Source organism: Labeo rohita, chromosome 18 (genome assembly GCF_022985175.1).
Source record: "Labeo rohita strain BAU-BD-2019 chromosome 18, IGBB_LRoh.1.0, whole genome shotgun sequence".
NCBI classification, from domain to species: Eukaryota; Metazoa; Chordata; class Actinopteri; order Cypriniformes; family Cyprinidae; genus Labeo; species Labeo rohita.
In genome coordinates, this window is record NC_066886.1 from 20,376,802 (window position 1) to 20,404,128 (window position 27,327).

Below are 27,327 nucleotides of genomic sequence, written 5' to 3' on the forward strand. Positions count from 1 at the left end.
ATATTTTATAAGGCTTTATTTCTGTCCATCACTAATGCTGCGTGATGAATGAGTGTGACAGAAGCTTCACAGTGAAGTGCTTGCCAGTTGAAACACTGAATGAGTGTATTTTACTCACACTGAGTATTTTTAAGTCATTTTTAGTCTATATAGTGGTGATTTTAACATTTGTCAGATATTACAGCAAAATTAATGACTGTGAAAAGGAGCAATTAAAGCAATACAGTACTTAAATCCAAAACATTCTGTCATCATTTATACATTTTTTATATTTGCATGTATACGTTACAGATTTATTCATATTGTTCCAAACTTCTTTGACTTTCTTTGGTGGAACATAAAATGAGAGATTTTGCAGAATGTTCAGGCTGCTTGTTTCCATTTAACAAATGTTGTGGTTATGGCTGTCACACTTTTGTGCAGTCGAACACATTAGTTTTGACATCAGTAATACAAAACTCATATAATATTCAGAAGTTCTATTTTGTCATAAAGTAGTGCATTCCACAGCTTATCGTTTTGGCAAATTGGCTTCGATGTATTCTGTTTTTAGACTAACAAGAACGTTTTGAGTTCTGAAACTTACAGGATGTTTTTATAGTACAATGACCTCTGAAGATCAAGGGAATTTTGATTTCTCAGTTCATGAACCCTTTAAAATGGAAACAGTTATTTTAAAATGTAAAAATATTTCACAATTTTACATGTTTTTAAGACTTGGAATGTAGCAAATAAGTCATATGGACTACTTTTATTATGCTTTTGGGGTGTTTTTTTCAGTTTTAAAGCTTGCCAGACACTGTATTCTTTAGTTGTATGGAAATGAGTAGTATGAACATTCTACAAAACATTTTTTGTGTTCTGTATAAGAAACGCAACCTGGTCTCATGACGAAAACGTACCTCTGGGAACTCTTTTACAACATGCGAAATACGTACTGCCATGTACGTTTTTATGTCATATTCGATGTGAAATGTCCACTGGGTGGCGCTAAAAGAATGTTCTTTTGTTTCCCCCCAGAAACAGATGAATGTACATATGGTACATTTTATGTGACTTTGGTTTTGTATGTGTTGCAGTTCTTGAAATGTACATTGAGTGGTGCTAAGTGACGTTTTAAAATAACGTACCATCTGCACTACACCTAACTCTACCCAACAGTATGAACAAAAACGTATGTGACTTCAAAACGCAATGACAAACATGCCACTTTAGCTTGTTTTTCGATCTCTCATCTTTCAGCTCTTATGAGTGATGTTTTAACAGGATTTGTACCCATGGATTCTGCATCCTAAGTCCAATTTCATGCCAGCTGAACTACCGCTTGTTACATCTGGAAAGTGAAATATGGAGCTGTAATCATAACTAGAAGCGATTACAAGTGCTCGCTGTTTTACTTCGAACATTGCTGTAGCAATGCTAAGGTCAGGGGTTTGATTCTGAGGGAAAGCAACAACTGATCAAATGTAATTGTATAGGTTGAAAGCAATGTAAATCACTTGGGATTAATTTGTCTGCCAGATGCATAAATGTAAATGTAGAAAAAACAGATTTGGAACGACCAGTGAATAAGTGAGTGAATAATGACACAACATTTTGGCTGAAGTTTGTGGTAAGTGTATAATGTAGGCCATTATGTGCCTGGGGAGTAAAGTACCCTGGTAGCACACGTACATCTCAGAGAAATCTATTTGACGTCAGCATTTACATCTGCAAGACATATTTTTTATGTTTGCTCATCTGCAATATGTCTATAGGACGTTTCCTATAAGATGTCAAATAGATGTCTACCCAGATAGCACACATATATCTGCAAGATGATCACTTGATGTAGAAAGCATCTGCTGTGTACAAAGATGTAAGTTTTACAGACATTCTAAATCATAAACATCTTAAAGACATCTAATAAACGTCTATTTGACATCTGATAGGAATCGTCTTATAGACGTATTGCAGATGCACAAACACTAAAAATACATCTTGCAGATGTAAAAGCAGACATCAAATAGTCATCTCTGTGATGTACATGTGCTTTCAGGGTATTAGATTAGTCTTTAAGATGTTTATGATTTAGAAAGTATGTAAAACTGGCATCTTGCAGATGTCTGTCAGATGTTTGTATGCAGCAGATGCTTTGCAGATCAAGTGATCTTTAACAGATGTCTTGCAGACGTACTATTGTGTGTTATCTAGATATGATGTGAAAGACAAGTGAAGTTTTAACTTTTTTTTCAGTTATTACTCAGTACACGGACGTCTGCAAGATGTCTGTTAAAGATCACTTGATCTGGAAAGCATCTACTGTGTACAAACATCTGACAGATGTCTGAAGGATGTCAGTTTTACATACACTTTAAATCGTAAACATCTCAAAGACATCTAACAGATGTCTATGTGACATCTCATAGGAAACCTTCTATAGACATATTGCAGATGAACAAACAATCTAAAAAATACGTCTTGCAGATGTAAATGCAGACGTCAAATAGACCTCTCTGAGATGTACGTGTGCTATCAGGGTATTCCCTTTCACTGTCAGCAGTCCAACATTCCAGCACATAAATCAATGAGCAATACTGTACATTAGGACATATTAATCTTTTAGAAACCTTCCACTTAATTCTAATAGCTCTGAACCGTGCATCAGTGTGCATTCATATGTAATGATGTGATGAGAAAGTTCATTTATTATCCCAGAAATGTGAGTTTAAACTAATATCAGATGGTGTTTTAATCAATTTATCCTCAAATACCAGTGAAATAGGTTGATTATAAGTAAATTGGAACATATTTTAGAAATCATGGTCAAAAAGTGACCTAGTTTACCAGAATTCTCCCTAACTAAATAATAGTTGCTCTTAGATTTTATTATTTTTTTCTTTAGACATATTTTTTATAGTGTTTGCTCATCTGCAATATGTTAATGATTTAGAATGTATGTAAAACTGACAGATGTCTGTCAGATGTTTGCACACAGCAGATGCTTTCCAGATCAAGTGATCTTTAACAGACATCTTGCAGACGTACACGTGCTATCTAGGTAGTATCCCAGATAGCACACACACGTCAGCAAGATATCTGTTAAAGATCACGTGATAAACATCTTAAAGACATCTAATAGATGTCTATTTGACATCTAAAAGGAAACATCCTATAGACGTATTGCAAATGAGCAAACACTCTAAAAAATACGTCTTCCAGATGTAAATACAGACATCAAATAGACGTCTCCGGGATGTAAGTGAGATAAGACAGTCATTTTCATTGTTTGGAAAAAGACGCGATGGAAGTGAACGGAGTCATTCTGCCTGACATCTCCACAACGAAAAGAAAGTCATAAAGGTTTGGAACGGCATGAGGGAATTACAGGATTTTTGTATTAAGTATTCCTCTAACTACCAGACAAAATGACATGCGCCTCAGGTGCACTCCGACTCCTCAAGTAATTTGCTTTTAGTTTGATTTATAAGAAAGACTAAGGAGACTGAGAGTTACACTGCGAGTTCTGTTGACCCCTTAATCGCTTTCATAACACCCACATCCCCTCGTCTCCCCTCCTCCCCTCTGCTCGCGAATATGTGCAGAAAAGAAGCGCAGATATGCCTCATGCAGAGATCAGAGTCACTGAGAATGAGGCGAAACGAGCGCGAGTGAGAGAAGAGGAGCGCGCGTGCCTTACTGAGCGGAGATTGGAGAGCTCCTTTCCGCGCGCATTGATTACACGAATCAGATGGATTTTTTAAAACGATTCATGTAAAATTTATAGCCAGCATCTATTTATTAAAATGTAACCGCATATAAATTCCTGCGGAAGGGTGTCCTATTACAGATATATTTAATGGAATAGTGTAATGACACCTGCATTCCGAAGCGCACGTTTTGTTTTCTGTCCGTCTTACCGAAAGGGATTCGGTCTTAATGCGGTGTTTACCTGTTATCAACTATAATGGCAGAGCTGGAAGTTTTGAAAAATATCACTTTTGAGAAGGGTGAGTCATACATTACGCTGCTATAATATCAATCGCATAACTGATTCATTTTCTAGCATGTGTGTGGACGTTACGATGCAGTTGTGCACTGGTTTTGTTTATTTTCTGACGGGTGTTTTGTTTTTCTTTTGATTAGGCACTTAATTTAGACTAACCAATACTAGACTAAGTCTCCTATTGAGCATTTTAATATTAGGGATGTGCTTGGGTTTGTACAGGCATGACTTTAAGTGCTGTGCTGAAAGGAGCTATCCAGGGTTCTACATCGGAATGCTGTTGTACTCAGTGGGAGGGGGGAAGAGATTCCGCTCCAAAATACAAATCTACAGGCTGTGGCTAATTGAATGTTTGCCATCTATTTAGTTCTCAAGCTGTGAAACTTAATATTTTGATTTTATAACTGAGGATGTGATTTGTGATACCAATTATATTAAAACCATTACGGTTCATTATGAAGAACCTATTGGTATTTTGGAGCTATAAAATAGATGGGATTTTTACCCCAGCCTTAAAGCTCTGCTTTATTAGGATAGAGTTAGTTATTGTTTTTGGTGCCATCTGTGTCATGATCTGCAGTTAGATTGGGATTTCTGGGTGAGGAACCTAAAAATCTGACAATGATTCTGGTATTAATAAGTCATGGGTTCGATTCCCAGGAAATGCATTTACTGTTAAAATTGCATACCTTTAATGCAGTGGATAAAAACATCTATTAAATGAATAAATATAAATGTATACATGTTGAAAACCTTTTGATTGTACTCAGGTTACACATATTTGCTAGTAACCAAAGCAAACACTATGAAATAATTAATTAATCAAAAGTGGAACACATATTAAAAATGTGTTGCTTCTTGCTTTTGACACCAGCAGTGGGTTCAAAATTAAGCACATTTTGGTTGCATATAGTGTATTTATAGAAACATGGTCATGCGTGGATGCATTTTATTCCGTGATTTCGTTGCGAAACGAGATCAAACACGTGTCTGAGAGAGGGGTGCAGTGCTTTAGTGCTGCTCTAGGCGAATGTATCACCTCTGCCTCTGACTACAGGGATACATAATGCTTCATGTAATGAACTATAAAGGTGTTTATGAGTGTGTGAGCTGTGATGATAACCAGGGTCTCCTAGGATCATTCCGTCGGTGCTTTGTGCATTCTTTTAGCACTGTGTTATTTCTGTCATATTTGTAGAGAGTTTGATAAAAGATTTTAATTGTCACTAGAGATTTTGGGTGCTGTTCTTTATAATGGTGCCATTTATGAATAGTGACATGTTTAATATTGAAAAACTGAAAAGTGTAAATATCAGTATATTATTATTGGCCAAATGTGTCTGTACTTGCTCGTAATGTAAAATACACAGCAATAATAAATGCTGTTTGGTTCCTGCATCACAATGGAATGACCTTGCTGTTCTCAGGTATATATCATTTCAACAGGTTGCTCTCGTTTGTAAGTTTATGTTTGTTTTTGACTGCAGTGACTGTTTGGTACTCCCACGCAAAGAGAAAATAGGTCTTTCATGTAAAAAAAAAGTGCTTTCCCTCTCAGATAATGATGATTCACTGCAGTATTCCCTTTATTTTCAGACCTCACCTACGTACACCCATCCCTTTCTCTTTCTCCATGTTCCTTTCCTTTCCTTTCCTTTCCTTTCCTTTCCTTTCCTTTCCTTTCCTTTCCTTTCCTTTCCTTTCCTTTCCCTATTTCCTCTACCTTTTCCATCCTTTCCTTTTCCTATTTCCTCTACCTTCCTTTCCTTTCCTTTCCTTTCCTTTCCTTTCCTTTCCTTTCCTTTCCTTTCCTTTCCTTTCCTTTCCTTTCCTTTCCTTTCCTTGCCTCTCCTTTCCTTTCCGTTTCCTATTTCCTCTACCTTTTCTGGCCTTTCCTTACATTTCATTTCCTTTTCTTTCATTTTCCTAATTCCTCTACCTTTTCCTTTCCTTTCCTTTCCTTTCCTTTCCTTTCCTTTCCTTTCCTTTCCTTTCCTTTCCTTTTCCTTTCCTTTCCTTTCCTTTCCTTTCCTTTCCTTTCCTTTCCTTTCCTTTCCTTTCCTTTCCTTTCCTTTCCTTTCCTTTTTCTTTTCTTTTCTTTTCTTTTCTTTTCTTTTCTTTTCTTTTCTTTTCTTTTCTTTTCTTTTCTTCTGTCCTTTCCTATTTCCTTTTCCATCCTTTCTCCTTTCCTTTCCTTTCCTTTTCTTTTCTTTCTTTTCTCCTTTTCCGTCATGTCCTATTTCATTTCCATTTCCCTTTTCTGTAATTTCCTATTTCCTTTCCTTTCCTTTCCTCTCCTTTCCTTTCCTTTCCTTTCCTTTCCTTTCCTTTCCTTTCCTTTCCTTTCCTTTCCTTTCCTTTCCTTTCCTTTCCAGTTGAATTTGCTGCTTATTAATAGTTAGTAAGATAGTTGTTAAGTTTAGGTATTGGGTAGGATTAGGGATATAGAATATAGCCATTATATTAATAATAAGCATGCTAATAAGCACCTAGTTGTGTAATAGTGAGAATTGGTCCCTATACTAAAGCGTTACCTCCTTTCCTTTCCTTTCCTTTCCTTTCCTTTCCTTTCCTTTCCTTTCCTTTCCTTGAATTTTGAAAATTATAAGAGACAAGCCCAATTATCCATTAACTGCATTAAATGTAATGAGGTAAACTTAAGAGGTTGTTTTGGGGATGTAGTGATCCCTCTAGTGTAGCAAGCTCAAGAGAATGGACATGACTTTCATTTTAATGTTGAATGTAGCCATAGGCCTTTACGATCACCCATTCTGTATAAGCTAATAGGCTTCAGCTGCACAACAAGCCCCATTAGAGCAAAACTGGAGGCAAATTTCCATTCAATGCATCTCCATGGCCATTCTTTCTGAAGTGGAGAAGATTAGACAGTTCACAGTGGTGCTTGTTTCTGTTCTGTGAGATATCTGTATCAGCTCTACACCATCCTTGTGCGGGGTAAAGGGAAATGGCAAAGGGGAGGGGCTTCCCCAATTGGCCCAATACCTTACTGAGCATCTCCCCAAACGCCACACTGTCTAACAGTGCTTCTTTGATGTCAATACTAAGAATGCAAGGAGGGAACGCTGTCAGAGCAGCAGTCATGAATATATTAAGATTCCGCACAGTTATTTGTGCTCTGATGGATTGTGCGGGCTCAGTGGGGGTTCCTGTTGAAAGCATGGTTGTGAAGTTTGAGTGAAGGCAGTAATATCATCGTTTCTAATTAAGACAGAAAAGATGTGATAAGTGGTGTTTTCCTCTGTTTGGATCCACCATTTGGTGTGTGGATGTTGAGGATCTACTGTTCTCTCGAGAGCTCTGCAAGGAACCAGTTTCCAACAGTGTCCACCAGGGCGCTATTATTGGTCTTTAATTAGTTCCTATATTCTCCCACAAGACATCCTTCCAGCTTTTCTGAATACCCTGACAGAAGGTTTTCGAAATAATAATAGAAGCAGATGAAAAATAATCTGTCTGGTGATGTGATATTTGGCAGTGCAGACTTGCATAGAGGACACTGCTGTTAAATGGATAATTCAGCCAAAAAAGTTGTCATCACTTACTTAACCTTCTAAACCCATTTAGCTTCCTTCATCCATGGAACAGAAAAAGTGACTTTTTGAAGAATATACTTTTCACATTTTCAGTATAATGAAGAGAATGAGGACCGGAATTGCTCCAAGCTCCAAAATTTTTAAAAGCACTACAAAGTAGCATAAAGTGGTTCATACATCAAAATGAAACCGCATTCTTAGTCTTGTGAAACCATAGGACAGCTCTGTGTGACAACCAGGACAAAATGTATGTCAGTCACTAAAAAAACTTTGCTCATGAGTCATTTCAAGTCATATTTTTTCAATTAATTGGTTGATTAACTTCACAAAACTGATCTGAATTTTATGTTTATGGATCAGTCTGATCTGCTCATTGAGATTATCGCTGAACAACAGCTTTTAATGTTGGCCTGTTTCTGACACAAAGCTATCATATGACTTCAGAAAACGGAATAACTGATCATCTATGGCGTTATTTTAATGACAAATGTCTTGAGCACATTATTGTAGTGCGAAAGTAGATTAATAGAATGCGTAAGCAAGAATCTCACGGCTCGCACGTGAATTTCCTTTGCTCTCGCACAAAACCGGATGCTTAAACTGGACACTTAAAGGAAAAGTCCACTTCAACAACAATTTACAAATAATTTACTCACCCCCTTGTCATCCAAGTCTTTCTGTCTTTAGTCGTAAAGAAATTATGGTTTTTGAGGAAAACATTTCAGCATTTTTCTTCATATAATGGACTTCAGTTGTGCCCCTGATTTGAAACTTCCACAATGTAGTTTAATGCAGCTTCAAAGGGCTCTAAATGATCTCAGCCAAGGAAGAAGGGTCTTATCTAGCGAAACGATTGGCCATTTTTTTCAAAAAATACAAATTTGTATACTTTTTAAGCACAAAAGCTCGCGTAGCACAGGCTCTTGGATGCACGTCCACAGGTCGTTCTTGAACGATTTGTTCATTTTGAACAAATCTTTAATGTGACTCGTGAAGAGTCATCTTGGGGAGTGATTCGTTCAGTTGCGCATGCGGAACATCCTACTAGGTTCTGTACTGGAATTAGTTCGCCTGTTTCGAATCTTCAGAATTGTCCGACACGTTGTACCTTTTTGTTTGTAAACAGTGTTTGACTTGCACTTTCTTAGTCTTGGCGCGTTCGCTTTGTAAACACTGGGTCTGTGGTTCCGCCTACATTTGGCGTGAGCTTTCGACATGATTCAATAGTACATAGCGTTGTGAACGCGCATGCCAGAACCTGTGCTATACAACCTTTTGTGCTTAAAAAGTATACACATTTTTATTTTCCAAAAAAAATTACAGATCGTTTCTCTAGATAAGACCCTTCTTCCTCGGCTGGGGTCGTTTAGAGCCCTTTGAAGCTGCATTTAAACTACATTTTGGAAGTTCAAATCTCAAAACAGATTTGTTAGGCCTTTTCCTTGATTTTTTTTTATTGTTGTATTTTTATTTTAACATAAACTGGTTATTGTACTTTGTTTTACTACTTTATTTTATGTATGTAGAATCAAAGATGGATCTTTAATTTATTTCCAGTTTAATAATTTTTAGTTGTTATTATGTTAATCAAATCTATATTAGAAATTGGGTGCTTGGATGATTTTTACATATAAATAACCTCTAAATACTGGTTGGTCAAACCCCTCTGAGCGATTTATTTAAAAGGAACATATAATAACCTATGGCTCTAGAGACTTCTAAAAGATAAAAGATCACTGTTATGTCATATTATGTCAGATATATTATGTTACAGTTACAGGTAATTACATTGTCTGCAAATGCATTAAACCCATAGAATATAATGTAGTGGTGTTATGACAAATATGAGAAATTCATTATTAGTGTTATATTTGGTCTCCACATCTTAAGTATTTAGGGAATAGTGCATATGACCCTGATCTAAAAAGTTCTGACTTAAATCATAAGATATTTATATATATCTTATGATTTAAGTCAGAACTTTTTAGATCAGGGTCAGATTCCATTTATTACAGATCCATCTTTGATTGTCAAAAGAATTACAGGTTCATATCCTAGCCAATAAGATTTCATATAGTATTTTCATCTGTCAGTCGTAGAAAAATCTGATTGGTTGATAACTTTTGACAACGTTTAATCCATGTGCGAAAAGAATTAATATCTAGCGCATGAGCACGGAGAGATTTGTGAGTGCACAGGACACAGTTTGAGATAGAGGAAAGATGTTTTAAGTGCACGCACTCTCTCTGGGCGAGAGCAGTGTGAATCTGAGAGCGTGCATCTGGTTTTGTGCGAGAGCAAAGGAAATCCACACAAGATTTTGCGCTCACGTAATTCTATTAATGTGCTTTTGCGCTACAATAATGCGCTCTCTCTTCCTCTTTACTATAGCACAAAAAAAACATGAATGAACATCAGAAGGTATCTTGTTTCAAGTGCGTAAAGACATCAATACACACCATTTTTCAAGTTCAAGTCCAACGTTAATCTAGTCTCCTTTATGGTTTGTTTGTCGGACAAAAATGGCAGATTCTGCGTTATGATTAGTCAGATCGCCTGTCTGTCAAACTCCTGGCGAAGGGTCAATTGCATTGACTAAGTGACCAACACATTTGTGTTTCACAGAAGAAATAAAGTCATGTAGGTTTGAAATGGCATGAGGGTGAGTAAATGATGACAGAATATTAAATTAACATCAAACAGTCATGGAATTATGATTAGTTTAAGAGTGTCCTGTACTAGGACTACACGATTAGTTGAGTATTAATCATGTTCACAATTTCTATTTCTCTCGATTAATTAAGCGTAAAGGATTAGTTCACTTAAAAATAAAAATTCCTTGATAATTTACACAACCCCATGTTATCATTTATCAAGCTTTCTTTCTTCAGTCAAAAATAGTTTTTTGTCCATATAGTGGACTTCAAAGAAAGCCAGTGGGTTGAAGATCCAAATTGGAGTTTCAATGCAGCTTCAAAGGCCTCTACACGATCCCAGCTGAGAAATAAGGGTTTTATCTAGTGAAACAATCGGTCATTTTCTGGAAAGGCCATCTTGGTTAGTTCTTCTTCTGTGTACTTCGGTTCAAAAAGGTATGGTAGGGTGAAAAACTCATTTTCTCCCCCAACTTCAAAATCATTTGACATCATTGTTTTACCTTTTTTTGTAGAAGGCAAATCTTTTTTTCCACGTTTGTTTTGTAAACATTGGGTTAGTACTTCTGTCTACTGTATGTCACGTGACCTTTCCAACATGACATTGTAATGTGCGGTTGAGCTACTGCAAGTTGAGCATTTGTGGTTAAAAAGTATATTGTTTTGGTAGATAAGACCCTTATTTCTCGGCTGGGATCATGCAGAGCCCTTTAAAGCTGTATTGAAACTGGAATTTGGACCTTTAATCCATTGGCTCCCATTAAAGGAGAAGTTCACGTCCTGAACAAAAATTTACAGATAATTTACTCACCCCATTGTCATCCAAGATGTTCATGTCTTTCTTTCTTCAGTCGATAAGAAATTGTTTCTTGAGAAAAAAAATCAGGAATTAGTTCCATATAGTGGACTTCTATGGTGCCCCCAAGTTTAAACTTCCAAAATGTAGTTTAAATGCAGCTTTAAATGGCTCTAAACAATCCCAGCTGAGGAAGAAGGTTCTTATCTAGCGAAACGATCTGTCATTTGTGAAACAAATTGACAATTTATATAGTTTTTAACCTCAAATGCTCATCTTGTCTAGGTCTGTGTGAACTCTGTTTTTGTCCGGTTCAAGAGTTAGGGTATGTCGAAAAACTCGTTTTCCCAACTTCACGATTGTCCTACATCGCTGCAGAAGTACCGATACATTATTTACAAAGTGAACATGCAAAGAAGATCAAACGGCCTTTAAGGTAAAACAGCGACGTAGGACGATTTTGAAGTTGAAGAAGAAAATGAGATGGGAGTTTTTCAACATATCCTAACTGTGTTAACCCAGATTACACAGACTACGCATGCACATCACAGAAACGTGACAAGATGAGCATTTGAGGTTAAAAGGTATATAAATTGTCAAATTGTTTCGAAAACAGCTGATCATTTCGCTAGATAAGACCCCTCTTCCTCGGCTGGGATGTTTAAAGTCAATTGAAGCTGCATTTAGAAAGTTCAAACTTTGGGGCACCATTGAAGTCCACTATATGGAGATAATTCCAGAAATGTTTTCTTCAAGAAACATAATTTCTTATCGACTGAAGAAAGAAAGACATGAACATCTTGGATGACAAGGAGGTGAGTAAATTATCTGTACATTTTTGTTCTGGAAGTGAATTTCTCCATTAAAATCTACTATATGGGAAAAAAAAGGATTGTTTTTCTCAAAAGCCTTAATTTCTTTTCGACTGAAGAAAGAAAGACATGAACATTTGAATGACATAGGGGGTGAGTGACTTATCAAGAAATTTGGGTCACACTTTATTTTAAGGTCCAATTCTCGCTGTTAACTAACCGTTTGCCTTGATAGTTTACTTTAACTAGTTAAAGGGTTAGTTCACCTGATAATAAAAATAAAAATGCTGTCATTAATTATTCACCCTCATGTTGTTTCAAACCTGTTCAAAGGCCTTTGTTCATCTTCAGAACACAAATTAAGATATTTTTGATGAAATCCGAGAGGTCTCTGACACTCCCATAGACAGCAAGGGTACTACCACATTCAAGGCTCAGAAAAGTACCAAGATGATCGACAAAGTGGTTCATGTGACATCAGTGGCTCAACTGTAATTTTATCAGTGGTTCAACTGTAAAATAACGACTTTATTCCACATTTTCGTCTCTACTGTGTCAGTTGTGGATGCGTGTTCATGAGAGTATCCTGATGTGTGGCGACACTTTCATGCAGTGTGTGTCTTTCTCCGAATGTAAACAAGGCACAACGCATGTTTTCAACGTCATAACACCATATCTAGGTCAGCGTTGGCGCCCCCACATGCATGGTATCGTACTCTCAAATGCGCATACCCAACTGACACAGTAGAGATGAAAATATGGAATAAAGTCGTTGTTTTAGTTTTCTTTGCACACAAAAGAAGTCTCGTAGCTTCGTAAAATTACAGTTGTACCACTGATGTCGCATGGACTACATTGTCGATCATCTTCGTACTTTTCTGAGCCTTGAACGTGGTAGTAACCTTGCTGTACAGGAGAGTCAGAGACCTCTCGGATTTCATCAGATATATCTCAATTTGTGTTCCGAAGATGAACGAAGGTCTTACAGGTTTGGAACAACATGAGGGTGAGTAATTAATGACAGAATTTTCATTTTGGATGAACTATCCCTTTAACAGTGTGAATCGGGCCCTATACTAAAATGTCACTGAAATTTGTATTCTGGAAGTGAACAAATCCTTTAATGATCTGTGATACTGGCCTGCTATTTATTTATCCTGGATGTCAAAAGTTTAAATTAGTGCTTTTCCCATAAATGGAGTTTTACTTAAAAGAGAAGTCCACTTCCAGAACAACAATTTACAAATAATTTACTCACCCCCTTGTCATTCAAGATGTGCATGTCTTTCTGTCTTCTGTCATGTAGAAATTATGGTTTTGAGGAAAGCATTTCAAGATTTTTCTCCATATAATTGACTTCATTGGTGCCCCGATTTTGAACTTCCAAAATGTAGTTTAAATGCAGCTTCAAAGGGCTCTAAACGATCCTAGCCGAGGAAGAAGAGCATACGTTTTAAGCACAAAAGCTTGTGTAGCACTAGCTCTGGGATGCGCGTCCACGATGCTACGTACTATTGAATCACGTCGAAAGGTCACACGGAACTACAGACCCAGTGATTACAAAAGGGAAAACGCAAAGACTAAGGAAGTGCAAGTAAGTCAAACTCTGTTTACAAACAAAAAGGTACAACGATGTCGGACGATTCTGAAGCTGTAGGAGAAAATAAGATGGAGTTTTTTCACCATACTCTACCTTTTTGAGCACACAGATGATGAACTTAGACGGGATTCGTAGCATCGTGGACGCACATCCCAGAGCCTGTGCTACATGAGCTTTTGTGCTTAAAAAGTATACAAATTTTTATTTTTCGTAAAAATGGCCGATCGTTTCACTAGATATAAAATAAATATAGAATAAATACGTTTTATTGTTTTAATAAAAAAAAAAAAAAACATTATTTGGAATTAGTAGAAATTTCATGTTTTGGGTTTTGAGAAAAGTTTTTTGTTTTTCATAATGTGGAGAGTGTATTAATTTATATAATAAATACAATAAATCAGGAAACTAACTGAGGGAAAATAATCCCTGCATGACAGTGCAATAATTCTGATTAAATGTAAAACCACTTTTACAAAGGAAAACAGTTATGATTAATTATCACAGTTATAATTTTGGAGCAAAATAGTTGTGATTATCAGTTTCTTTATCATGCAGCTCCATTGTGTATAATGTTCTCGTGTCAAATAATCATTTTTTTTTAAATATGTAAAGAAATCCGACAGTCTGTTTATTCACAGCAGATGTCATAATATGTGGAGTGGAGTATCCAGATTCTCTTGACAAAATATTGTCCATTTAATCTTTCCCCTTTTTTAACTTCTAAAGAGTCTTTGGAGTCAAGAGAGTTTAAATGCCACATTACGGGCCTTCTGCCTGCTGCGTCTGAGATGGACGTCTTCCTGCATCTGACCAGCGGTCAGGACACATAGGTCAAAAACCAGTGCCACGGACTAATACAATTTCATATGTGGATGAATTCATCTTCACTCATGTGCAACACAGAAGAGCGAGAGAAAACGAGGACACCGAGAACTTGGAAGATGTGAAGACGTCAGAAAAATGCATTCATATTGCAAATTGTGACACTAAATGATTTATACTAGATGTTCAGCTGATATCATGAGGAGTGGAGGAGTTTTCAATAAATTAGTGGCCTTCCCTCAAGTTAATTTCTCGTGCTCCAAAAGCACAAAATTCACAGCATTGGACCTCAGACATCCACCCACTTGGAAGCTAAATCCCCCTCTTAGGTTTTTCAAAGGACTCACTTTAGATCTGTCTTTTTAAAGTGACATCTTTCTCAACCCACAATGGCTTCTTTATAAACCCTGCAATGTTTTTTATCCATTCTATGCGCCACGTGTCCTTTTGAATACAAAAAGACTCAGATTTTGTGGAATCGCACTCACTTGTACTCGTGTTATGTCATACCATTAATATTATCTGCTTTCTCTTCCATCTCCATTACTTATGCTGCTCACTTTGACCCTCCAGGACAAAAACACATCTGTTCAAAGCCCCACCATCATGCACATTTTCCCCACAACAGTACATTAGCTATTCTGTGTAAATCCCTGCTCGGTACTGCTTTCTACTTTCACAAAGGTTCAAAGGCTCTGTGTGAATAGCTGGCGGGATAGAAGATAGATGACCAAAGAGAGGGTGGAGTGAGGGGTTCTGGATAAAGAAGTGGGCGTTAGATGTGGACACTTAGAGAGAGATTGCGGCTTGCAGTCTCAAGGGAAGGAGGCAAGAAGGAGTTTTTCAGGGATGACACTCAGTTTCGAGCAGTCACCTTTGTGTTTTGATGGCATGGGACCCTTCTTCCTGACATCAGAGCGCTCAGCCGTGGCCAACGTGGCGTCTCTTTTGGCCCGTAGGTTCTACCATGTTGGAGGCAGCGTGGCGGTACCACAAAAGTGTCGTTTGGCATATATAGGTGAGATGTTTCTTGTTAAAGTAAATGTTTGTGGGGGAATGCAAAGTATTGGATATCAGCTGATATTATTGAAGTTTTTTATTATTATTATTATATATTTGTACACATATATCATTGTATTTAGACAGACTGTAAATAATATACACAATAATATACAATATATGCACACACACTACCATTCAAATGATTGAGGTTGGTACATTATTATGGTTTTATTTTATTTTATTTTATTTTATTTTATTTTATTTTATTTTATTTTATTTTATTTTATTTTATTTTATTTTATTTTTATTTTTAGAGCTTCATTTATGTAATATAAAATACAGCAAGTTTTTATATAAAAAAACAACACTAACATTGTTAAATATGATTAGAATTTATTTTAGTTCTCACATGATCTTGAAATCAATCTAATATGTTCATTTAGTGTCAAATTTAAAGTTCTTGTTATTGTTAATGTTGAGAACAGTTGTGTTGCTTAATATTTTTGTAAAAAAAAAACATACTCTTTTACTGATACTCTTTTTTTCTTTGAATGATTATCACTGTTAAAGTGAATATCATTACATTATAATATTGACTGATTATTTTATTTAGACATAATTTAAATGTATTCAATACATACACAATACTGTGCAAATGATTGGGGTGGCTATGTGTTTTTAATTTAATTTAATTTAATTTAATTTAATTTAGTTTTTATTAAAAAACGATAGTAATATTATTAAATATGATTATAATTTATTTTAGTTTCACATGATCCTGAAATCAATCTAATATGTTGATTTAATGCTCAATTTAAAGTCCTTGTTATTATCAATGTTGAGAACAGTTCTGTTGCTTAATTTATTATTATTTTTTTCTGGAAACTGATGCTCTTTTTTTCAATCAACCAATTAATCATTTAATCAATCAATCAATCAGTCAATCAATCAATCAATAATCTAATTATTATCACTGTTAAAGTGAATCTTCAATAATAGATTCAATATATACACAATACCATTCAAATCATTGGGGTCAGTAAGTTTTTATGTATTTATTTTTTCTTTTTTTTTGGAAAGAAATCTCTTGTTCTCATTCAAGCATTTATTTAATAAAAAAAATACAGTATCAGTGATATTTTTAAATATGTTTATAATTTGTGAGTGAGTGTGTGTGTGTGTCACGTGATCCTGAAAACTTCTAATATGTAAATTGAGATTATTAATTACGATTATCACAATTTACATTGAATGATGTTTTGAATAGCTTTATACCATTGTTTGAAGCAACTGCATGCCACATTTTATATATAGTTTCTTCTTAAAATATATATATAAAAAAGAACAAATTTAAATATTCTTTATTTATTGTTTTTTTTTTTTTTTTTAATTGTGCCTTTGAACGATCACAAAATTGTGGCATCTGTAATTGTAATCATTTTCTGGATTTTTTAAATAATTAATAATATTAATTAATAATAATTTGACTTTTTAATAAATAAATAAATAAATACTATCATTACATATAGTAATCACCTTATTAGCAGCTTTATCTGTATTTGTGTTTATGTGTGTACTGCTCAGCCAGACAAACATGATGCAGAGCTCAAAGTCAATTTGTCTTATTGCTCTTTATTGTTTCATGCTTTCCAGCTGTCACTTGGGTGAAAGCACCAACCTCCTACTCCCTGAGTCCTAAAATTAGCTTATATGTTCATTAGACTGACATTTGTGCGCTTGTGTTTTTACCACTACATTGCATCAGAAATGATAGTCAATTGGAAAAGAGCAAAAAAGATGCTCTGCCTATTATCACCTCTCAGAAATAGTGGAAGACATCTACTCAGGGATTCAGAGCCCAGGAGAGGGTGTGAGAATGCCTGCTGTTCTACCTGGCTGAATATGTTCAGTGTGAAAGTGGCTGTTTTATGGAACAGATGGCTTGGAATGCAGCGTTCTCCTACAAATGTAAACATAAACCAGCGTCTCAGCTATTTTAAGCTCAAGAAAGCTCTGTGCTATGAAAAGGTGCACAGCTTTTTTAGAAACACCAAAGTATTTCAATGACATCCTCTTTAAATACTGTATTTGTTGCTGCTTTTTGGATGAGTGCCTATTCCTGTATGTCCTGTTTGAGGTTGGGTTAATTAAGCAAGAGCAAAATGAGTCATATTTTGATGCATAAGATGAGATGAAATTAAAGTGCTGGTAAAAATGGGAGCAAATCTATTATGAGATATTCTACTCTGAACAATGAGAGCACAGCGCTTGCACAGATATATTGTTGGGTATTTATAGCGCAGACTGTGCACATACACAGTTTAATCTGCTTTATTGGTGTGTGTGACACGTTCCCCATCCAGATCCTCTTCCTCACAGCGCTCTGAGGCACTGTGAACGCTATGACAGTGCTGCTAAACCATCTCGCCCGACTTGGCTGTGGCTCAGATCTGCCTTGTGGAGGGAGTCTTTTATCCTCCTCTGGTGGAAAGAGCATGGGGCGATATGTGGTTATTGCTTTGGCAATAATCTAACCAGTTCTCTCATGATAATCTTGGTGGTGATCAAGATCACAGTGCTTATGATTAGAGGTTGACTGTTGTGATTTTTTTTTTTTTTTAAATGGCTGATATTGATGCTGGTATTTAGACAGATGGTTGACTGATGGCTGAAGTAATGCTTGTATATACTACAGTTTCATGGTTTTAAAGGTATAGTTGACTCAAAAATGAAAATTCTGCTCACCTTCATGTCGTTCCAAACCTGTAAGACCTTCATTCATCTCTGGAACACAAATTAAGGTATAACTCCTAGAGCTTTCTAACCCTGCATAGACAGCAATGGAACTACCATGTTCAAGGTCAAGAAAGTTAGTAAAGACATCATTGAAATAGTCCATGTGACATCAGTGGTTCAACCCGTAATGTTATCAATCTATGAGAATACTTTTTGTGTGTTATAGTAATAAATATAGCTGCAAGCAGCGATTACTGGGGTTTCATTTAAGCACATAAGGAAAGAGAGATTACATATTATTTAGAAAGCCTGTAACCACCTAAATCAGTTATTAAAAAAGCATTTTTTGGCAAATCCAGGTAATTTACAATAGAAATATGATGCTTTTTAATGCTTATGACTGTTACAGCGCCAGCTGTGGTCCGATCTCCCTAAAACTTTGCAAGCTTTTTTACATTTTCTTAGTTATTTAACAAACGGTTTAATTGACAGCAGTGGTTTTAGAGGCAAAGTTGTTCGGAACGAGAAGATCTATTGTATGATACATACATTGCATGTATGTGTAAACAACTGTGTAATATATAATTGTTTACACCAGGGGTCACCAAACTCGTTCCTGGAGGGCCGGTGTCCTTCAGAGTTTACCTCCAACTTTCCTCAACACACCTGCCTGGAAGTTTCGAGTATACCTAGTAAGACCTTAATTAGCTGGTTCAGGTGTGTTTGATTAGGGTTGGAGCTAAACTCTGCAGGGACACTGGCTGTCCAGGACTGGGTCTGGTGACCCCTGGTTTACACCCTTAAAAAATGCGATATTGCCCCCACCCCAGTGGCCGATTTCTTTCAAATTTCTCACAGACCTTTAGGGCCATGAGGCGGACAGGCCCACAGAGTTTCATTCCAATCGACCTCTGTTAAACTTGTGTATTAGGTGCTCAAAATTCATTGGCCTATAGCCGCCATGTTTTTTGAGATACGGAAATGCAAACGGGTGTGTAGTTATGGCCATTTTTATGTTTTTTTCCTTCTCTTATAGCGCCACCAAGTGGCCAAGCTCCTTGACTTTTTCCATGTGACCACAGATTCAGCTCTTACAAACACTTGGTGAGTTTGGCGAAGATATCTCATTCCGTTCAAAATAGCCATTTTAGTCTCTCCGCCTTTTAAACGTTTTCCCGTCCTTTTGCGATGGAGGGTCGAAAGTTCTTTTTTTTGGATCATTATTGATATTCACTCTCCAGAGAATCTTGCTGCACTGGTTTGGTTCCGATCGGGCGAGAAACCAAGGACTAGTTTGCAAAAATAGGTTTTTCAAAAAAATGCGAAATACCCGAAAATTTTGCCAGGGTGACGGATGAATCTAAGTCATGCAGTTTGTCCAGTGATGAAGGATTCCAATGACATAAGACACTTGAGTCTCAAATATTTAAGGAGGTATGAGCGATTTCATACCTTTGACCGCTGTAGCGCCCCTGTCAGGCCAATTGAGGCGAGCCTTGATGACGTTGTAGACGGTGTGAGTATTACCATCCCAGTTATAAGTCTCTGTGACTTACGGTTTGGTCTGCACAATCAGTTTTACATGGAGATTGCTGATCCTTGGCCATTGTAACAATTACAATAGGGTTCCTAATGACTTTATTCAACAGTTTCTTCTCTTCTGTGTCAGTCTTTGGTGTGTGTTGTACTGTGGTGAACGTGTTAAAAACTAACAGGGAAGAGGAGAAATTGTTGAATTAAGCTGTTATTTTTGTTTTCTTTGCACACAAAAAATATTCCTGTAGCTTCATAACGTTAACGGTTGAACCACATGGACCATTTCATGGTCCTTACCACCATTCTGAGCCTTGAACGTGGTAGTTGCTGTCTACGCAGAGTCAGAAAGCTCATGGATTTCATCAAAAATATCTTAATTTGTGTTCCAAAGACGAACGAAGATCTTACTAGTTTGGAACGACACAAGGGTGAGTAGCCTAATTAATGACAGAATTTTAATTTTTGGGTGAACTATCACTTTAAATGAGAAATACATAAAATGAAAACATATTTTAATTGCTTTAAATGATCTAAAAGTGTGCAAATGAAAACGTTTTAATAACCAATATGTAACATCATTTAGAAAATCATCATTTAGCAAATTTCAGAACCATACCCAGCTGACAATGTGCTGCTCTTTCAGCACAGTTCAGCAGTTTAGCCAGTGTGATTTGGAGCGCAAAAGTTAACGCATTGATGCATGTGATTCATTAAATATGTTGACATTAGAACGGTTTCATTTTGTAATTTATCTATTTATCAACACAGAAGTGACATATAATAAAAATCAGTCATTTAAGCACTTTGTATGGTGAAATATAACTATCATTGTAGCTGAACAAATATAAAATACTGCATTTTCCAGACCATCATACTACAATAGCAAAAGCATCTTTGTACATAAGTGTGAGGATTGATTTATTTATTATTTAATGATTTATTATTGAAGAGGCATTTAATTCAGTGCATTTATTGTTTTTATACAGTAAATGCATGCAAATTGAGGATCCCACAAGTATGTTTGTTAACATACTGCTGCTACTACTACTACTACTACTACTACTACCAATTATTATTACTAAAATGTAATATCATTAAAAAATAATTATAAGAATTGTAGACTATTAACTGATTGAATCACTGAATCTATGGACAATCTTATCTGACTCTTATTTAGGCCAATAATTGTTTTTAAGAACTGTAAATATCCATAGCCAGCGCTGCAGGACAGAGCGGTTTGTTGAACCTCTGCGCAGGTGTCTGACTGCATAATGCATGTGTCATCCTCTGTTTTGTGTTTCTGCTCTGATGGTTCTGAACGCACAGTGCTTTGTGATTTCGGCATCACAGAGCCTGAGCCTCTACGACCCAATTATTCAGTGTTTGATATCTCCCCGTACTTCTCTCCAGGCTGCTTTGATCTGCTCTCTCGTCTTCAACCGCCGATCTGGTGAACACATTTAGTTCTCCTATGCCTCCAATACATATAAGGACACACTCTCTCTTATTTACACTTTATTTTTCTTCTCCCTTCTGCTACCTTTAACTTTCCTGGGTCAAAAGCAGGTAAAAGCAGTGACGCTATAGTCGTATAAATAAAATTTTGTGCTGCTTTTTCATTTTTCTCAGCTGGCCTCTGAATTGAACTTCTGTTTTCCTCCCTGGCTGCTTTTGGATGCTCTGCTAAGCTACCGTCCTGCCCAAATCCATCTGTCCCACAGAACAAATATAAGACTATAAGTATGTTCTTAACCAAAAGCTTTGATTAAACAGTCAGGTGGACTGCATCAAGAAATGGGGCATAAATAATTGACCTAGAAATAAATCTGTTCCTACTTTTGTAATGGTCATTTGCCTTGATTGATGATTAACATTTTCATATTTAATCTGAAACCACTCAAATCTTCCTTTTAAAGGGGACATTGGATGCAAAACTCAATTTTACAAGGTGTTTGCACATAAATGTGTCTTAACAGTGTGTGGACACAACCACTGTACAATTTTAAAAATCCATTCACTGTGTCTCAGTTATCAAAACATTTTGATTTTCTAAGCAGTATGATGTCATACTGCTCAGGCCCCATCCACAACGGCTGACGGACTGTCCCGTTTTAGCATATTTTCTTTCATATTTTCAGAGTTTTCCGGAGTTTTAGCAGTTATTTATAGTGTATGGGGCAGGATGCTTTGGATTCTAGGAGCATTTGATTGGACATAAAGTTTTATGAGTAGCTGAAGTGCGGGGTGATGTCATTAAATTTTTTTACCCATATTGGCGGAAGTTTTGAATGCTTATATCTTGTAAATGCGAATTTTGTCATTGTTTTGGAGTACACTAGCTCATAGATAACCCTAATGGAGAAGTTCACTTCCAGAACAAAAAAATAAAGATAATTTACTCACTCCCTTGTCATTCCGGATGTTCATGTCTTTCTTTCAATAAATTATGTTTTTTGAGGAAAACATTTCAGGATTTCTCTCCATATAGTGGACTTCTATGGTGCCTGCGAGTTTGAACTTCCAAAATGCAGTTTGAAAGCATCTTCCAAGGGCTCTAAATGATCCCAGCTGAGGAAGAAGGGTCTTATGTAGCAAAACGATCAGTCATTTTCTAAACAAACTGACAATTTATTACTTTTTAACCTCAAATGCTTGTCTTGTCTAGCTCTGTGTGAACTCTGTGTATTCCAGGTCAATACAGTTAGGGTATGTTGAAAAACTCCCATCTCATTTTCTCCTCCAACTTCAAAATCATCCTTCATCACTGCAGAAGTACCGACCCAGAGTTTACAAAGTGAACATGCAAAGAAGATCAAACGGCCTTTACCAAAAAAGGTTAAAACAGCGATGTAAGATGATTTTGAATTTGGAGAAGAAAATAATATGGGAGTTTTTTGAACTGGAATTTTACAGAGTTCGCACAGAGCTAGACAAGACGAGCATTTGAGGTTAAAAAGTATATAAATTGTAATTTAAATTGTAATATAAATTGAAAATGACAGATTGTTTCTCTAGATAAGACCCTTCTTCCTTGGCTGGGATTGTTTTGAGCCCTTTGAAGCTGCATTTAAACTGCATTTTGGAAGTTTAAACTCACAGGCACCATAGAAGTCCACTATATGGAGAGAAATCCTGTGATGTTTTCCTCAGAAAACATAATTTATGTATAAGTGAAGAAAAAAAGACATGAACATCTTGGATGACAAGGGGGTGAGTAAATTATCTGTAAATTTTTGTACTGGAAGTGAACTTCTCCTTTAAGGCTAACATACTCATACTAAAGGCCCAATTTTCAATAAATTCATTTATTTATTTATTTCAAATAAGTTCTGCCCCAGAGTGCAGCTGAATTGTCTCTTTAACTCATTATTATCATGTCATGAAGTGGCAGGGGAGGCTGGCGTCCTGGAAGTGAGGGGCTCCTGTCAATCCTTCTCTCAAGTGTTCGCACCTCTCTCTCCAGCCTAATGAACACGTTTCCTTCCCTCGAGATCTGTGCCGAGTCCCCACTGTGCAGAGCGCAGTAATCGGCCGTGAAGGTTTACTCAACACGAGACTAATTTGTTTCAAATGAGCTGGAGAGGCTCATGGTAATAACAATAATAGGAGTCCAAAGAGGAGGACAAGAGACTTAGAAAGAGAGAAGCAAAATGAGAGGAATGAGCGAGAGAGTGAGACCTTCATTAACTGTTTATTAGTCATGACCACTCATTAAAATGGATTTCCTAATTTAGAGATTTAATTTATAACCCTTAGATGTAATGAAAAGAGCGGGAACATGCACTTGTCTGTGACCTTTGACCCTCCTGGGCATTGCTTTACACCCTCCTTGCATTTCCTAATTAAGATGGCATACTAAGTCAAGTGGAGAGCGTGTGTCCTCTTGTGTACACAAATGCCAAGTGTCCTTGTAGAAGTTGATGTACCCTTGGTCGTGTTGTTTTTAAAATTCCAATCACAAATGTTTGGGTCCACAGAATCCCATGAGTCCGTAACAAGAGCACACAGTCCTTCAGGTCCTTCAAAATAAGTCTGTCTGGCAACCTGTAAGAAGCACACAATGTTTTTATTTTGTGGCTGAGTTGGTCTTTATATGAGAGATAAAAAATGTGAGTGGTATTTAAAGTGTATTGCAGAAAGTCACCAACTATTTATCCAAAGTACAGCTTTACTTGCAAGAGGGAAGAGCAGCCTGGAGATGTTCTGATCTGTAGTGTCAACATTCCACAAAAACGCTCACCGGGAGTTAGAGGCTAAACGGAAAAGTAAAGAAAGATAAACACTTTGTTTATATGTTGCATAAACATTTGCTATGAGGTACAAAAAGCTTCTTGTTTTAAAAGAAAAACCCAAGCTGGTGAGCTGCCTTTGCTGTCTGCTTCCTAGGCGAGCTGTCTTTTAAAAGCTAATTCACACAGGATGTACAGACGCTGTCCAACGGCAATAGACACATTTGGTGGGTTATGTTGGACCAGTGTTACCCCTGTCACCATTAGTCAGCACTGTTTTTTAATAGACTGAACATGTTCAGTCGGCGTTTGTCGGGTCTTGTAATGTCGGAGAACTGACGTAGCCTAATCTAGTGATTGACGGCATTGGTTAGCGTTTGTTGGTGCAGTGTTAATTAGCCCTAAGTCAGGATCGTTCCCGGGATTGAACTTTAAGTGCGGCTGATTTGGGATGCTCTGTTTAGGCAACAGCTCTGCAAATTATTTCAGTATATTTTGATGCAGTGTTATTTTAGTATCTTTGAGGTTTTGTTAATATGTTTAATTAGTTTTTGTGCATTTAAATTTTACTTGAATTTTACATGTATGAATATCTTTCAACTGTTGAGCACAAAAGATATTTTGTAGCATGTTAGTAACCAAACAGATGACGGTAGCCATTGACTTCCATAGTATGGAAACATTATTATGGAAGCCAATGGCAACTGTCAATAATTTGTGTTTGGCAGACGAAAGAAACTTATACAGGTTTGTAACAAGAGGAGGGTGATTAAATGATGAAAGAATTTAGATTTTTGAATGAATTATCCCTTTAAAAATGTAATAATTTTGTGTGTTTCTGTCATTTTATTAGTTGTTTTAGTACATCAAGTTAAACTAAATTAAAAAATGAAGAAATGTTACTATGAAACTATAGCTGCTATAGTTTATTTTATTTTAGTAAACATTTTTTAAGATAAAAAAAGTTTTTTTTTATACATAACATTGGGTTTGATGTTAACATGTTAACATGTGACACTCTAATAAGCATAGAATACGAAGCACGCACAAATATTGGGCAAAATACTTTTTGCTTTTTTTTTTACGCCAAATTTTATATGGAAGCCTGTTTGTGCCACTGAATTTAAAAAAAAATATATATATATATTAATAAATTTTATTTATAAGCGCCTTTCATACTGCACAGGAAAAAGAACAATCAACAATACAAATGTGAATACAAGCAACCAAACAACACAAAGAAAACAAACATGTACAAAAGAAAACAGTGAATTCAAAGAGAATAAGCTTAATAAAAAAGGTAATTGCAAGTTTTTATCTCACAGTTATGACTTTTTTTCTCGCAGTTGCAAATTTGATTTTACTTTCTCAGAAAATGTGTAATACAAACGTGCAATTCTGATTTTTTTTTTTTCTCGCAAATGCAACTTTGTATCTTGCAATTCTGACTTTTTCCTCACGATTCAGACTTTTTGTCAGCACCGATAGCCTTGTGGGCAGCGCGCTGACATGCAGCACCATTGCGCTTCGGGTGTCCCGTGTTTGAATGCCGACTCAGGGACCTTTCCTGATCCTTCCCCCCTCTCTCTCTCCCACTTTGCTTCCTGTCATGTCTGATCTGTCCCATTACAATAGGCAAAAGTGCAAAAATGCCAAAAATACATCTAAAAAACAAAACAATTCTAACTTTTTTTCTCAAAATTGTGAGATATAAACTTGCATTTTCAATTTAGAAAATCAGAATTGCGAGATATAAACTTGCAATTCTGAATTTTTCTTCACAATTCTGACTTTTTTTCTCAAAACTGTGAGATATAAACCTGCAATTGCGAGTTAGAAAGTCAGAATTGGAAAATATATAAACTCGCAATTCTGACTTTTTTCTCACAAATACAAGTTTGTATCTTGCAATTCTCAATTTTTTCTCACAATTCTGACTTTTTTTCTCAAAATTGTCAGATATAAACTTGCATTTTCGAGTTAGAAAGTCAGAATTATGAGATATTAACTCACGATTCAGACTTTTTTACAGAACTACATAATATAAAGACAGAATTACGAGATAAAAACTTACAATTCTGACTATTTTTCTTGCAAATGCAAGTGTGTATTTTGCAATTCTGAATTTTTCCTCACAGTTCTGACTTTTTTTATTCAAATTGTGAGATGTAAACTTGCAATTGTGAGCTATACTTCATTTCTGAGAAATGAAATCAAAATTGTGAGGTATAAACTTGCAATTGTGACTTTTTCTCTCACTTTATAACACGCAGTTGCAAGTTCACCGCCTTGGGATTATAAGGTTCAGTCTGCATTCTGAGCACTTTTGAGATACTGAGCTTCAAAGTTTTTGCGTTCCATAGATTTCTATACATAGAACCCTTTTTGTTTTCTAAAATAAGGCCTAAAATGTACATTTCTTGCAAAAGAAACATCACATAATGTAAATAAGTTGTCACACAATATGTGAATAACCCAATTTTGACCAAAATGTCACATAGAACCTTATAATTCCAAGACGGCATGTTATAAAGGCAGAATTGTGGGATATAAACTCGTAATTCTGAAAACATATCACTTTTTTCCCCCTCAGAACTGAATTTTATAACGTGCAATTGTGAGTTTATTTCTTTATGGAAGCCTGTTACCACCACTGAATTAAAATAGAAAAAGATAATTGTGATTTTTTTTCTCACAATTGTGAGTTTATATCACACAATTTTGAGAAAAAAAGTCATGACTGTGAGATGTAAAAAAAATAAATAAATATTCAGAGCCGGAAACGAGCTTCCATAATTTTAGCTATACTTTTCAGTATCAAATTAAAATGTTTCTCTCATTTTTTTTTTTTTTTTTTTTCCCCCTCAGTGAATTTGCCTTCATTGACTTTAATTTTATGGACAAAAACAGAACAGTTCTGCAGAAAAAAAAAGCCATAAAAGTTTGTAACAATATGAGAGTAAGTAAATTATTTTTGGGTGAGCAATCCCTTTAGCATCCTGTCTAGGCAGGCAGCTGACTAAGTTGTGCAACACAGCTAGCGTCTAAATTCCCTTAGAGATTATGGTGTAGCTTATTGCTGCTCACGTCTGTATTGCAGCATGTGCTGCAAACTTATGTTGAAACCCAGCTGGAGGCGAAGACATGCAGTGTGACCCCGAGGGAGAGCGAGAACCTGAGAGAGGGTTTATTTAAGAACAAACAGTGTGTTGCAGGCAAAAGGTGGAGCCACTGCTTTCATGAGAATGAAAATCAATAGTTTTCTTCCACAGTGATGCTCACTGACAGTGACTTTATGAGTGCTGTAAGTTTATAAGAGAGAGAGAGCAGGAGAGAAAAGTACTGGGAAGTTTTCTCTGTGTGCAGACACTTCCTGGACAGAAAATGGAGTATTATTTTATTTTCTGTGAATATATATTCTACTTTTACTAGATGTGTTTTGACACTTTTTCCTAAGAAGTTTCTCTGTTTTTACTTTCCTAGTTCTAGAACTCTGGAACAACAGAGGATTTAGTGGGAAAATAAGATCCAAATATCTGGACAAGATGCCACAAAGGCAAAAGAGTGGATTAAAAGTATCTAGATTAAACAGAAGACGATG

General features: G+C 36.1%; 1 protein-coding gene across 1 annotated transcript in view; it reads left to right on the top strand.

The window, feature by feature from the left end:
- Positions 1 to 15,072: 15,072 nt before the first annotated feature.
- The window catches only part of plch1 (phospholipase C, eta 1), a 71,653-nt gene continuing 59,398 nt past the window's right edge, over positions 15,073 to 27,327 (top strand). The window contains exon 1 of the mRNA XM_051135611.1: positions 15,073 to 15,241. Coding sequence (XP_050991568.1) covers positions 15,073 to 15,241 — 169 coding nt within the window. The remainder of the gene's footprint in view (positions 15,242 to 27,327) is intronic.